Source organism: Vitis riparia, chromosome 17 (assembly GCF_004353265.1).
Source record: "Vitis riparia cultivar Riparia Gloire de Montpellier isolate 1030 chromosome 17, EGFV_Vit.rip_1.0, whole genome shotgun sequence".
Lineage (NCBI taxonomy): Eukaryota > Viridiplantae > Streptophyta > Magnoliopsida > Vitales > Vitaceae > Vitis > Vitis riparia.
In genome coordinates, this window is record NC_048447.1 from 8977552 (window position 1) to 8993082 (window position 15531).

At 37.1% G+C, this 15531-nt stretch overlaps 2 protein-coding genes across 2 annotated transcripts; both read left to right on the plus strand.

Annotated features, from left to right (window-relative positions):
• The first annotated feature begins 282 nt into the window (after positions 1 to 282).
• On the plus strand, positions 283 to 6564 carry LOC117934428 (DEAD-box ATP-dependent RNA helicase 20). The gene is made up of 10 exons (XM_034856104.1): positions 283 to 488; positions 575 to 1422; positions 1508 to 1687; positions 1773 to 1934; positions 2022 to 2176; positions 4172 to 4264; positions 4386 to 4471; positions 4543 to 4769; positions 5610 to 5843; positions 5934 to 6564. Exons 1-10 carry the CDS (start codon positions 433 to 435, stop codon positions 6038 to 6040), a joined length of 2148 nt encoding a protein of 715 aa, XP_034711995.1. The 5' UTR covers positions 283 to 432; the 3' UTR covers positions 6041 to 6564.
• A 608-nt stretch (positions 6565 to 7172) lies between these two features.
• LOC117934429 (60S ribosomal protein L27a-3) lies at positions 7173 to 7899 on the plus strand. The gene has a single exon (XM_034856105.1). The coding sequence runs from the start codon at positions 7275 to 7277 to the stop codon at positions 7713 to 7715; it is 441 nt and encodes a 146-aa protein (XP_034711996.1). The 5' UTR covers positions 7173 to 7274; the 3' UTR covers positions 7716 to 7899.
• The last annotated feature ends 7632 nt before the right edge of the window (positions 7900 to 15531 follow it).

Sequence of the window (15531 nt, forward strand, 5' to 3'; positions counted from 1 at the left end):
AAGTAAAAACCAAGCGAGGACTTTTAAGTCATTTTACAAATATATTAACGGTCTTGAGTGGGACAATCTGGAGGTCGGTATAATTACAAAATAAGTGGATTTTTTTATGTAATTTTCAAATAATTAGGTGTAAATTACCATTAATTTTGTATTAATCTTCTAGCTTCATGTGGGGACCACGTGGAAGCCACGTGGAGGAGAAGAGTGCAACCACGTGCATGGAAGGCGCTTGGATAAGCCGCAGTGACCATTGGATATTTTCCCCGCAACTAAAATTTCTCAGGAGAATCCAAATACGCGTCTTGTGTGAGAATCTTCTCACCGCTCTGAAAGAAGAGACCTTTGCGCCTTCTGGTTCGGTTTGAAACCCTAATCCTATTCCAAACCCTAGGGGCAGCATTAAAGACCTTACACTTCTTCGTTGCGGCGACGATGAACCATTACGACCTCAGATTCTCCGATCCTCACTCCTACCGCGAACGTAGAAGGTACAGTTCAGTCCAATTCAGATCTAGTTTTTTTCTCTTTTGGAATGTTTTTTCAATTTCATGGGCGGTTTATCGTTGTATTGTAGCGACCTAATGGTGGCACCGCCTCCCGTAGCACCTCCGCCGATGATGGGCGGTGTAGTCGGTGGGCCCAGCCCGACCTACGGACGGGGTGGGCCGGCTTCCTACGGAGGACCTTCAGTTTCTTTCCCTAACGGCGGAAGAGGAGGTGGGGATGTTTCCGGATCTGTGCCTGGCGGAGGGGGTTTCAACGCTATCCCGCCTTTTCAGCCTGGTTCCGGAAGGTTTGAGATTGGCCGGGGTGGCGGTGGCGGAGTAGGAAGGGGGTTTAGTGGAGGGAAAGGTAGTGGTGGAGAGTTCGGTGGAAGAATGGCTAATGGTGATCTTGGAAATAGAAGAGGCGATGGAGATCGAGGTCGTGGTGGTGGTGGTGCTAGGGGCCGAGAAGGTGGGCGAGGTACAGGTGATGGAGGGAGGCGTGCTTATGACTCCGGTCGTGGCGGAGGTAGGACAGGCGGCAGCAGGAGTTCAGATGGTGGCAGAGGTGGTGGCGGCAGTAGGACTTTTGATGGAGGCCATGGTCGCGGCGGTATTAGAAGTTCTGACGCTGGCCGTGGTGGTAGGAGTTTTACCGGAGGCAGGGGTGGTGGAAGGAGTGGTTTTGACGGAGGCCGTGGTGGAAGGGGAGGTAGGCATGGGGGAGCATCGAGAGGGGACTTAGACAACATTGCTCTTCCCAAGCAAGATTTTGGAAGCTTGGTTCCCTTTGAGAAGAATTTTTACATTGAGAGCCCTTCTGTGCAAGCAATGTCGGAGCAAGAAGCAATGCTCTATCGTGCGAGGCGTGAAATCACAGTGGAAGGCTATGATGTCCCGAAGCCTATCCGACACTTTCAAGAGGCAAATTTCCCTGGTATTTCATCGTTAAATGGTATCGCGCTGTGAATCTCAATTTTGTACGTGTAACTTTTAGCTGATTGAGCTTGTTCACTTGACAGGGTATTGCCTTGAGGTGATTGCTAAATTGGGTTTTGTTGAGCCAACACCTATTCAGGCTCAAGGATGGCCAATGGCCTTAAAGGGTAGAGATTTAATTGGCATTGCCGAGACTGGCTCAGGGAAGACCTTGGCTTATTTGCTTCCAGCTTTGGTTCATGTTAGTGCACAGCCTCCATTAGGTTAGTATTGGTTAGCCTTTTTCCTTATAGGTTGCCCCCTTAGTTGTCTGATCTTTTTTTTTTTCGTTCTTTTATAATTATTCAGTTCGAGGTGAAGGTCCTATTGTGCTAGTGTTAGCACCTACAAGAGAATTGGCTGTTCAGATTCAAGAAGAAGCTCTAAAATTTGGATCATTTACAAAGATTAGGAGCACTTGCATTTATGGTGGTGCTCCAAAGGGACCACAGATTCGTGATCTTCAAAGAGGTACTTGTGTTTCTTCTATGGCTATTTGCTAAATCCCTATAAATTTAGGTTGGTGCACGAAAATCTTATCTATTGCCCTTATGCTAGGTGTTGAGATTGTCATTGCTACACCTGGACGATTAATAGATATGCTGGAGGCTCAACATACAAACCTGCGAAGAGTGACTTACCTTGTATTAGATGAGGCTGACCGAATGTTAGACATGGGATTTGAACCTCAGATCAGGAAAATTATTTCCCAAGTATGGTTTCCTTGCTTTGCTTCCTTTCTCATTTACTAGTCAGCTTAATTTGCATCAGGAATAACTTTTTGGAAATTATAAGCACTGTCCACTTCTATAGTCCAAGAGAATTCTAATATAGTTGCCATTAGGATGTACAGTTGATATATGTGTGCCCCTTTGTGTGCTTCCAGTGTATATGGGGTGCACCCCCTTTTTGGCTTGGCACTTGTTAATATATCTGCATTTGCCTATCAATTGTTTTCTGTGTTTTCCTTTGCTCTTTTGGTCTTTGGTGTCTTGTACACATCTTATATGCTTTCATTCACCCTTTTGGTAGGCACGTTTAATGCAAGTGATATTACCTAAATATATATATATATATATATATATATATAATGAAGAGTATGTATTATATTGTTGCAGTGGTTATTGTCTTTGTTATTTTTTTTTTCCCTGCTGGGCAAATAAAAATCTGATTAATAGAGTGCCTAATAAAAGGGGTTGCAACCCAATGTAGAATGCACGCCTCTAGAGAACCAGAAATGGCCAGACTAACACGAGGCCAAACTATCTACAATTTCCATCAAGGGATTTGCCCAAACTATCTACAATTTTCATCAGAGGATTTGCATTAGCTTCCTATGAATCTCAAGCCTATAAAAACAGCAAAGTAAGCAAGGAGCCAGCCCTTCACCATTAACTCTAAATGCTCTGCCCCTTCAAAATTTCTTTATTGTCCGACACAAACAAATGGGTACAGATCCCACACTTGCTTGCTATTGCCCAGGAAACCACATGCCATCCAAGCATAAAAAATCTTTGATCAACCAATGAAGCACCCAATGCTCTCCAAAGGAAAAAGCAAATTAGACTCCTGAAGCTAGGAAATCTATCCCAGTAGATCAAAAACATTATTATTGCGACGTGCCATTCAATCATCAAATCTTTGATTGAGCATGAAAGCACCCAAGACTCCAAATTGAAAGAAAATTAAGCTCCAAAAGCTAGAAGCCCTATGGTAGCGAATCAAACTCTATTACTACTATTGTTGTGGTTGTTGTTATTAATAGTAACAGTAGTAGAGCATCATATCATCATTTCTATTTGAATTATTTTTGGATAGTTTATCCAATTTATTCAAAATATGATGGTTATAATGCATAATGGTTTGCAATCTTGAAATAAATTTTGGTCATTTCAAATCAACTTCGATCTCCCAACTATGGGCTCTAAGGGGCTTCAAGTAACAATTTTTGAATCAAAAAATGCCTACACTTCTATTACTTTATGAGAATCCATGTTTAAAAAAATGTTACTTTCAATCTTGTCATATTCTAAGGAGTTCATATATGCTACCTTGAGGGAGGAATCTGTGAAAATGGTGAAAATTTCCATGTGAATTGGGAATTTGAAAGGCGATCCTCAATGAAACCTTCATACCTTTAGTGCCTAAGGAAGGTGGCAATGTGGATATCTAACACTTTTGTCCTATTAGCTTGAAGTCAATAACATAGTATCTTAATTCCATCCAGAAGAGGGAAAAAAAATTGTATGTAAACCTCTTTGTTAGGCACATTTGACAATGCTTTTGTTTGCCTAAGCTCATGCATACATACATACATATGCATATATGTATACTTTATCCCTTTAGTGCCTAAGGAAGGTGGGAAGATGGAAATCTAACACTTTTGCCCTGTTAGCTTGAAGTCAATAACATCGTATCTTAATTCCATCTAGAAGGGAAAAAAATGTATGCAACTTTTCAGCAGGTGCAGTTGATAATGTTTTTGTTTGCCTATGCCCATTGGCAAAACACCTTAAAGGATTGGATTCATTGGAGATCACTTTTGCAGAATCTTTTTGTTTCATGTTCATTGCATTAAGATTTACCAACATGTGATTCTTCTTTCTGTATCTTCTCAAGAACTGGGTGTACTGATGTTTTTAACATAAACATCCTTAAAAAAATGATGAGCTTTGGAGCTTAATACAGATGAGTTCTGTTAATTACAGATCCGACCAGATAGACAGACATTATACTGGAGTGCCACATGGCCAAGGGAGGTGGAAACTCTAGCGAGGCAGTTCTTACGTAATCCATACAAGGTTCGTGTTGTAGTTCCCTATTCCATATGTTATCCAGATGCAAGCAAAACCGTGTATGCATTAGATGTGCTGTAAAGCTTTAGAAAATGTGATGCTTATTCAGTGCTTTGTAAAATATTAGGTAATCATTGGATCCCAAGAGCTGAAAGCAAATCAATCTATTCAACAAGTTGTTGAGGTTGTGACAGAGACGGAGAAATATAACAGGTATTCATCTAGAAAAAGGTTGATGTCCTGATTTGATGGCTTTGATGTCTTACTGTATTTTGTTCATGCAGGTTGATCAGATTGCTCAAAGAAGTGATGGATGGAAGCCGAATCCTGATATTCATGGAGACAAAGAAGGGATGTGACCAAGTTACTAGGCAGATGAGAATGGATGGATGGCCAGCTCTATCTATCCATGGTGATAAAAACCAGGCTGAAAGGGACTGGGTCCTTGCAGAGTTTAAAAGTGGCAGAAGTCCTATAATGACTGCCACTGATGTAGCTGCCCGTGGTCTTGGTAGGATGACTGTGTGTTAGGAGTTATTAAGTTTCTTCATTTAGGTCTTGAAATTCTGAAGATAGGCGAGTCGGCCGGCTGCTGTCCAGTTTCCTAAGTATATAATTTGTGGTTTGGGTGTGAAAGGAGGGGCATCATGTCTAAAGACTAACTGCTCACTAATATTCACCATGAGCATGATCCTTACATTTGATCAAGGGATTACAAGTTGGATTGAGGGGCAATTTTGGTTTCTCGTATTCACTAGAATGTCCCATTAATGGACTCCACATGGCAACTACCTTAATCTTACAGCTCATGTTACATGGACACGGGGAGCACAGTTTCACAGATATGGATGGAACTTTAGTCTCTAAATTTATGGGGAGGTATGCCATTATCTAATGCAGGTCACAGTATACACTATAGGTTAGGAATGGTATTTTTATTTATTTTTTGTTATACATGGGGGGAAAGGTTATATAGAAAGCTGGCTTTCTATAAGATTGCATTATGCTCTAGAGGTTCCTGAAATGGAGTGGCTCCTGTCAAGTGTCTAAGTAACATGGTTGAAGTAATCGTCGCCCATCCACGGTTATGGAGCTGGTTGTTGTGGCAGCCCGGTTGACTCACACAAGCATATTCATTAATTTCAGTGATGGATTTGAAAGTGATGGTGATGGCGGTGCTCCTTATCCCTGGAAGGTTAGGGTGGGCATATTAATGTGATGAATCTCTTATTTTATATTTTGATCTTTCAGATCTTAGCTGTGCAGGGATAAGGGGGTGTTGCAATTTTCTCCATGCTTCAAACTGCTTTTTTGTTCGTTTTGCCTAATTTTTGCTTTCTGTTGATTGTAGATGTGAAGGACATAAAATGTGTGATCAATTATGATTTCCCATCAAGCCTCGAAGATTATGTCCACAGGATTGGCCGAACAGGTCGTGCAGGGGCCAAGGGAACTGCCATTACCTTTTTTACACATTCAAATGCAAAGTTTGCTAGAGATCTCATCAAGATTCTGCAAGAAGCAGGGCAGGTTGTGAGTCCTGCATTGTCTGCCATGGCCCGCTCAAGTGGTTCTGCATTTGGAGGTCTGTTTGCTTTCTTTTCCAGATCATAAGTGCAGAGTGTGTGATGGGATGGCTGGATCCCTAACATTTTTGGTTTTCATTGTTTTTCAGGTTCCGGAGGCAACTTCCGATCAAGGGGACGGGGAGGCAGCTTTGGCAACCGAGGTTTGATTTCAGGATCTAATATCATTCCTCTTGGTGCAAGGAGGCCTTGGTAGTTGCTGCTGCTGCTTTGGACCTTCTTGGATTTGAAAGAACAAGTTTAGACTGCCATCTATGCAATATAATGGCAGTCATGTTATCGATCACAGCAGCAATGACTTGAGAAGGTAGAAATTGGAAGCTCTGTTAGTTTTGCGACCAAGCCTGTTGCAGATGCTTCTTTAAGTAACGTCCATTTTTTGGATATAACTTTCTGATCTAGAAAATGCTTGCAAAAGCCCTGGCTTTTCATTGTCAGGACGAATATTCTCATTTTTTGGTGGGTTCAGGGAATGGGATAGTGTTGAGGTATAAAAGATAAAATGTTCCCATGGATCATGTATTAATAGAAAAAACAATAGCACATTGTTTCTCCAGTTTGATTTATAACCGAAGGTGTAGTAGGTTGGCTTTGTAAAACTATATTTTGGACTCAGGATACAGCAGACTCGATTCAATTTGATGTTTGAAGTGGGATAGCCAGTTTGTTATGGCTATAATCAAAATTAGCAATTGAATTCGTCCAGTAGCTGTTTGGAAAGTTGGATTTGTTTGGTTTCCAGATACTTACGTGATGTACTTGGCGATGAATCAATCAACCCCATGGAACTGGGTTTTTCTTTAAACCCCTGAAATCACGATGATGGGTAATATTCCGCTTATTCACGTCGTGGAGTGTGGATTAATAGAAAGGTCTATATCAATTAGAGACTTTAATATTTGGCGATAGCTAAGATGTATTTTAAATTTGAAGATTTATATATATTTTTCTTTTTGCCCTTTCAGAGTGTTACAATTTGAGTTTTAAACCACAAAATTGCATGGGAAGGTCACGGGGAAAGAAATTTGTTCAGAAAAATTAGGGTTTTGGGTCAAAATGGTCCTCTAAGCAAAACAAACATTTTTAAAACTTACGTTCGAAGCAGCCTACGAACTAGAGGTAAGGTCTTTTTTTTATAAAAAAGATTTTAAAAAAAGGGTTAAATTCTAGCTTTGGGAGTGTGGATTGAGACTACAGACTACAGAGAATGAAAAGAAAAAGGCCGGTTAAATAAAAGAGATCCCATGATAAATTTTGAGCCCTAATGGATGAATTAGAATGAATCGTAACAAAAGGGGCAAAATGGTCAAATCGGAATCCTCACCCTCCCAATAAATCCCCTCAAACCCTAGCTCCATCCTTCGCCGCATCTCCCATATACGCAGTAGCAGCACAGGAGGGAGAGAGAGGAGAGAGGAGAGAGGAGAGAGATGACGACTCGGTTCAAGAAGAACAGGAAGAAGCGCGGCCACGTCAGCGCCGGCCATGGCCGTATCGGAAAACATAGAAAGCATCCCGGTGGTCGCGGTAACGCCGGAGGTATGCACCATCACCGAATCCTCTTCGACAAGTACCATCCTGGTTACTTCGGCAAGGTCGGTATGCGATACTTCCACAAGCTTCGTAATAAGTTCTACTGCCCGATCGTCAACATCGACAAGCTCTGGTCCCTTATCCCCCAAGATGTCAAGGATAAGGCCTCTCCCGACAACGCCCCCTTGATCGACGTCACTCAGTTTGGCTATTTCAAGGTTTTGGGTAAAGGAGCTTTGCCGGAGTCGAAGCCGATTGTTGTGAAGGCCAAGCTGGTGTCGAAGATCGCCGAGAAGAAGATTAAGGAGGCCGGCGGTGCCGTTGTTCTCACTGCCTAGGTTTGCTTGCTCCTTTTTTTAAAAAATAACTTTTTGAGGATTATTACGGCTTCGTTATTGATTAGGTTTTTGGTGGATTTTGATTGTTTTCTTGTTGACTCTGAGATGTTGAACCTTTTGAGGTGTTATCTTATCCCTTTGTTATCAATCAATATGGAGTTATTTAGTATCTTAGTTTTAAAAATATGTGGATTTATGCTGCCCTATTGGAGCTTTTGAAGTATAGATTCTTGTTTCATCAAGCAATTTGACAGTGTGGCATTCTCGTTTAATAAAAAGAACGTTGTTGGATGCGTCTTCTGCCACTACTTTGATCCGAATCATACTTATGAACTAGCATTGGAGAGTGTTCTGAAACATTAGATGTTAGGTAGGAGACCATTGAACTAAGGAGCTTTCAGCATAAGAGATGCTCAGAGCTCCATGCCCTTTACATTGCCATTGTCTCCAAGTAAATGTATTTCCCACTAAACCGCAAATCCCATAAAGCTATCAGAAGCCTTGCTTCTCATCAATGAGAAACTCATTAGTGCTCTACTCGGTCAGCTGCTTAATCAACTCTGATGTCTTCCTCATTTTTCTTAGGAGCGGTAGTTAATTGGGCATCTGTTAATTGCCAACATGGAGCTCCTAATCTCCCTTGATTGACTGCTGCCTTAATATGTGTTTTGGTGCGCCTTTTGAAGAAATGTTTTGAGCACCTGTTAATTGCCACTATTTAGTTTTTGAACATTGTTTGTTAACCTATTTAGCTTTTACTCAACTAAGATTCAATTACATTTTGTGATTACTTGGACCCAAATTGGAACCTAAAACATACTTACCTAAGCCTTCAACTATAGAGTCTTCAACTCATTCTTGAGCCATATAAGTCTTGTTGAAAATTAATCTGTTTAATATTAGTGATTTTTGAAGCAAAATGATCAACTTAAGGGGTTCAAAGGGCCTTGGTAGCATTGGGGTACATTATTGTTAGATTTTGTTGACTTGTGGATCGTGGCCGGCGGCTTTATTGGGCTCATGAATGGTGTTTTTATTTGGAGAAAGCAGACCATCAGGATAAATGATCTTAGATTTGCCTTGTTCTTTGATACCCATTTCTAGTTTGTCTAAATAATAAACCCTGGCTTTTATACGCAATTGAGCCTGTTTAAGTGTACAAAATAACTGAAATCTTAGGCTTCTTTAAAATAAAATCTATTTTTAAGTTTCATATCTTCTAACTTTTTGTTGTTCATCTAAAAGTGAAGGAAGTCGTCAACAAAAAAAAATGATAGGTTCAAACTTCTTTTATTTTTCCGCTCTTTTATTTGCTTTTTTGCTTTCCTTATCCTGCTCTGCACTTCAAGGGGTTCAAATGGAGCCTCAGACAATTTTTCCAGAGTAATTGTCCTTGAAAACAACTTTGGACTGTGTCGATCTAGAAGAATATGAGAAAAAGAAGAATTGAAGGAAAGAAATTGATAAGAAAATGCAGATCTTTCAAATCTTTCTTTCATTTTGTTATCTTCCAAAAGGAAAGCAGGAAAAACTGTATTCTTTTCCCAATTGATCCTCCTCCATGCATGCATAAAGATGCCATGTGACAGTGATGTTCAGGATGCCATGCAATGGTTACCAGAAAGTTGTCTTGCTGATCAAATATTGTGCCAACCGGAACTTATTATGGGAACTGATCATGATTGATCTCTGGTAGACCATATGTGGATGGTATTGGAGAGGGGAGAGATCTATGTAAAAATTTAGCCTGGTTAGCTCCCTTAGCTTTTCCAATGGAATGATAGATTTAAAATTTGGTGTTTTCCCTCCTTGCATTCTGGGCATTTTCCTCAATTTTTTTCCCCTACCTACCAAATAATGGAACTGAAGATATGGGCTCGTTACAGACTTTACAATTCATGAATGCAACACTTGGATCAACCGTGTTCTCTGTGCACGTCTTTCTTAAATGGAAGCCCGAACTATCATTTGAAATAGCTCCGTAAAGTCTAGTTTTCCTTGCCAAATTCCTCCACCTGACTTGCCACAAAGTCTTACTCCAACTGCCTTAAGCTGAAGTCCTATTTGCAGGATTTTCTTCTTGGGCCAGGCTATCAAGTTCAACTAGATTGGGGCCCATCTAGGCCCATAAATCTCCACATCTCTCCTGATTCAAGACAATGCTTTGGCCCATGAAGCCTGCTGGGCTAATCTCACCTACTGTAACCATTTGGCAGCAACTGCTTAGGTTTCTTGTCTGAAGTTTCCTTCCTCAAGCAGTCTTGCCAACCATCTTTCTCAACACCTTTTACTAACAGATTATGACTGGAGCCATGTTTTCCTTTCTTTTTTTTGTTGTTTTGTCTTGTGTGTGTTGGGACTCTAAATCATTGTCCATTGGATGATTCATCATCACATGGATGTTGATAAAGCCTTGCCCCATGATCCCATAATAATTGCTAAAAAAATTGGCAATATCTATGGATTCTTTGTTGGAGGCTCTTATAACAGTTGCTGCAATTAGCTTTTATTTATGGTGATTTAGTGTCTGCATGAAACTTGAGAGTAGCTTTTAGGTTTGGGCCGCTTACATAACAAATATAAAGACTTAGAAATAGGTTTAGAAAGGAATTTAAGACCCATTTTGGATAATATCTACTTTGACTTAAATTACTAAACTTAAAAACATTTTCACAATTACCTTCCTTAAAAAGTACTGAATTGTACTCCTCCATAGGTTAGTCTATTAGACCTTCCATCTTCAATAAAATGAAAGATAAATAATTTCCAAGCAACGGAAGTGTGCTTTACAATAGGAGAAAATTTTCCCTTGTATTCAATTCCCTCTTTTTGCAAAAATCCTTTTGCTATCAATGGAGAGATAGCTTTCCCTTTTCCTATGGACCCATTTAGTTCCTATGGACCCATTTCATCCTCTTTTGGCATAACACCATACCATTAGTCCCTGTCATCTCTTTCAATTGCGTAGAGATCTCTACTTTTAGTAATAATGCAAAAGAAATCATATTTTCAAAATCATACTTTAGTAGGGCGACTTTCTCTTTGGCTTGCACTTGCTAACTTTCGTTTCTAGTCTTATCTATCATTTCTCTCTCAAATTCCATTTCAACAATTTGTTTTTGTGGTTAATTGATTCATTAATCATTTGGTCTCAATCTTTCTTTTAGCATAAGCTTTTCATTAAATGCCACATCAATACCCACCACTTTTTACCTTATTTATTTGATTCCAACTCATCTATAGCCAAGGATAAAGTTGTGAATATTTTGACTTTGCACATAAACATGGGTAGAATGAACAAATATTTTGCAAATTGAAAAATCAAGTGATTTATTCAACCATTCTTTTATAATCTTGAAATTAATTCTAGAACATGGAGATCCATTAGTCAACTTCATTTTGCAAAAATTCTTAAATAACCCAACATTCCACTTCATACATCTTGTTCCAATAGTGTTCTATTCACCTTTTCAATCACTCCATTTCATGGCGAAGTTTCTTTACATCTAAAGTGACATTATAATTCCTATCGTATTTTGTAAACTTCTTTTTTTATAGGCAAAGATTAATTATACTAACGAGGATTAACATAAGGACTCTCGAAAGTATAGACTATGGATACAAGGGCATCAAAATTCAAAAATTTTAAAATAAAAATAAATAAATAAATAAAATAAAATAAATAAAAAACCACACACACACACTGCTATGCCATATTTTAACTACTCAACAAAATCCATCATAAACTCAATCTAAAAAATTATCTATCAAAGATTGTTTAATTGTTTGGTGTACTTTTCCAGCGCTATCAAACATTGTCCTATTTTACTTTCAAATAGTCTAGAATAAGTGCAAAGGAACAACTCTCCAAGCTTTTTGTTTTTCTTTCTAATAAAAGATTCATGCCAACTCAAAAGGGTATATTTCATTATGGAGTGCACCACTCACACTATTTTAAAAAGAGTGTAAATTAGCTACCACAAAGCAAGTAATTTGAATTTGTGAAGGAGGATGTGGTCAATTGTTTCTTCTTCTTTGCACAAATAACATTTGTTTGGTATCCGTCACCTTCTCCTTTTGGGTTGATCCAATGTCCATAATCCATCAACTTAACTTCCCATGTGAAAAGACTAACTATTGATGGTATCTAAGAATTCCAAATGATATTTTTGCATGATAAAGATGAATAAAGAGACTTAACTGAAAAAATGCAACTCTCTTTGTTGAGTACCATATTATCCTCTATGCTTGCAACCTATTACCTCAAACTCCTAACCATGAGTTTGTATTGTAAACCAAGGGTTCCAACAACTCTCCTTCCCCTCTTATTCCCATACTTTAGCTACCATCTTTGACAGGGCTACTGTCAATACCTATAAAAAGCTTACCTCATAGAAACATCATCACACTACCTATCCTTCTAAAGCTCACCCTATGGTCACTTCTATTGTTAAAGTCTTCCCACTTTCTTCTAATTGTCTTCCATACTCCTCCCCTGTACTTTTCACTCACTCCTTTATAGCATCGAACCCCTCTTCCTTGAAATTATCCATTTCCAAAAGGATTTTCTCTTAATCCTAGATCTCCATGACTATTTTCCTAGAAGGGCCTTATTATGAGTGGACAAATTTCAAATTCTTAGACCTTCACTCCTTTTATGCATGTAAATTATAGACCAATTCACTAAGTGCAACTTCCTCTTTAAAGCCTGCCCCCTCCCTTGCTTTCCCCTCCCTCCACCCAAAATAAAAAAAGAAAGGAAACCTTCATACAAACTATAGATTAATTCACCAAATGTGACTTTCTCTCCAAATTCCTTCTTGTTGTACTCAAGTCCATCATATGACTTAAAATATCTTATTTTCTCTTTTTGTTTGGTTTTGGACTTCTTTTCTTTCATTCTTTAAATATCCCAATCACCTTTGGTTTATGCTTCATGAAACAGGCACATAAGTTTATTTTGAATAGTTGTCACTAAAACAAATAAAATAATATGCACCACTGATAAAAAGAACTAAAATAGGATCTAAAACATTATAATAAGCATAATAAAAAATGTCTAAGCTCATCACTCATGTGAGGTGCTAACTTGAAACCGCCTATACATTATTTCCTAAACACACAAAAATTCCAATGAAGTCTAATTTGCATGATTTCACACCTCTAACAAATTTCTCTTATGTAATTACATCATGCTTCATTCACTTAAATATTTGAGACCAATGTGCCATAACTTCATATCATATGAATTCAATTATGATGTTATGGAGAGTACAAACTCCACTTACAGTAGTGTTGGTTATCAAACTACATAAATTTCCAATTTTCTCACCTTTCATGATCACCAATTCTCCTTTAGTTACTTTCAACTTTCTTTTTCCAATTATGTAGCTACATCCCAATACATCTAATGCTCCAAGGAAATCAATTTTTTTCTTCACTTCAAGAATGTGTCTTACTCTGATGAGAGTTCTAACCTCTATATGACATTTTGAATTTAATCGTTCATATTTGATAAGTCTTACATAATGCGTCATTGCCTATTAAAATAGTCTAACAATAATGTAATTCATGCACTTCTAACTAGTCCCTACGAGGACACATATGGTAAGAGTAAACAAAGTTCATAATTCAAGGATTTTGAAGAAGATTTTTTACTTGTCAAAATTATTAAACATATTTGCTTTATCTTTACAACACTAGTTGCATCAATGACTTTTTATCCTCTCTTTAAATCCTTTTTCAAAATTATGCAATATTTCGTAATAGGTGTCTTGGCACGACTGTGACTATAATTTGGAATTATTTTTATTCGATAATCTTTCTCTCTTACAACATCTTCCTTTTTCTCTTGTGACTTTGTCCCCAAGTGGTCTCCTTGTCATTCTCTATAAGAAGTCTTATTCTTTTTGTCATATGATGGCAATGCTTCAATAACCGGATCAAACTCCTAAGCCTCCTTTCCCATACGATAAGATTGTTATTAAATTATCATATGATGAAAGAAGTGATGCAAACAACAAAATTGCTTAATCCTTTTATTCAAACACTGCCTCAAAGTGCAACAATTACAAAGTTAATCGATTTAAAAAATGCAAACAGTATAGTAGATATGCATTTTCTGCAATATATAGATTATACAACTCCTTCACTTATAACTTCTTTGACAAGTTTTTCAATATGTATAATCATTTCAAACTATTATAGATATATTTTATTATTGCTTTATCAATCAAGTTCAAATTATACATTACCTCGTTAAAAAGATTTAGATGGATTGCACTAGCAACCTTTTCATTCGTCTCTTCAAACATCTTATTTATCATATATTCATGTTTCTTTAACTCACCATGTAACATGTTGTGAACTCCTTGTTGATTGAGTATATCCTTCATTTGTTATTGTCATAGGAAAAAATTATTTCGAGAAAATTTTTACCATCCCATACATGGCCTTACACATTGTATTAGTTTTGATACCACTTGTTATGTAGAAACAAGTGAACAATAAACAATAACATTTAAAAAAAGAGAAAAAAAAGAGATAAAGATAAAACAATCACATGAGAATACAAGATTTAATGTGATTTAACAATGTGCATATACCTATGGGGAGAAAGGAAATCAATTCATTATAATCAAGGGAATAATAGTAATCCCTAAAAAAGGTTTCAAAACCCAAAAACTCTAAGTACATAGTCATTATTTTAATTAAAAAAATCTATCATTACAAAAATCTATTTTGTAACAAATTTTCACTATAAGGCAATTCCTTTCTAATAATAAAAATATATATAAAATATTGTCTAAATAAGAAAATATAAAAACTTAGAAATATATTTTTTAAAAAAATTGAAACACTTTTGACTTTCCTATATAGGGCTTTGGTATAAACTCAATTGAAAGGTATTCATTTCACAAGTGAATTCAAAAATCATTTTGGAAGAAAGTTAGAATGTATCATAATAAGGGAGGAGATTTTTGTTTGGTTATTAGGTGATAAAATCATGGATCACTTGGAACCCTAAATCATGTTCTTGGAGTTAGAAAGTTGAGAAATGGATAATTAGATTCCTGAAATGAAGTTTATAATGTATTTTTAGGTTTTCGATCATTTGGTATAGGAAGACTTATGAGCCTGTTTGGTAAATTTCTTTAATGCAATTCTTGAAAATCAATTTTTAAGAATTATTTTTAAAACTTGTTCTTAATTGTTTTTAAGAACATTAAATGTTTTCAAGAATAAAATTTTGTTGAGAACTCAAATATAAGAGGTAACTTTTTTATCCCACTTTATGTAAAGCTATTATGCACTTACGTATAGTTAAGTGATTCATTAATCCTTTGGTCCCAATCTTTCTTTTAGCATAAGCTTTTCATTAAATACCACATCAATGCTAACCACTTTTTTTCTTTAATTATTTGATTCCAACAAATCTATAGCCAAGGAATATACACTTCTTCAAATTTGGATAAAGTGGTGAATTTTTTCACTTTACACACTAACATAGGTATGACGAACAAATATTTTACAAATGAAAAAATCAATTGATTTATTCAATCATTCTTTCTTTTATAAGCTTGAAATTACTTGTAGAACATGGAGATCAATTAGTCAACCCAAAAATTCTTAGATAACCCAACATTACCCTTCATATCTCTTGTTCCAATAGTGTTCTATTCACCTTTTCAATTACTCCATTTTGCTGTCAAGTTTCTTTAATAATTCTTATCATATTTTGTAAACTCCTTTTTTATAGGCAAAGATTAAGTATACTAACGAGGATTAACATAAGGGCTATAGACTATGGATACAA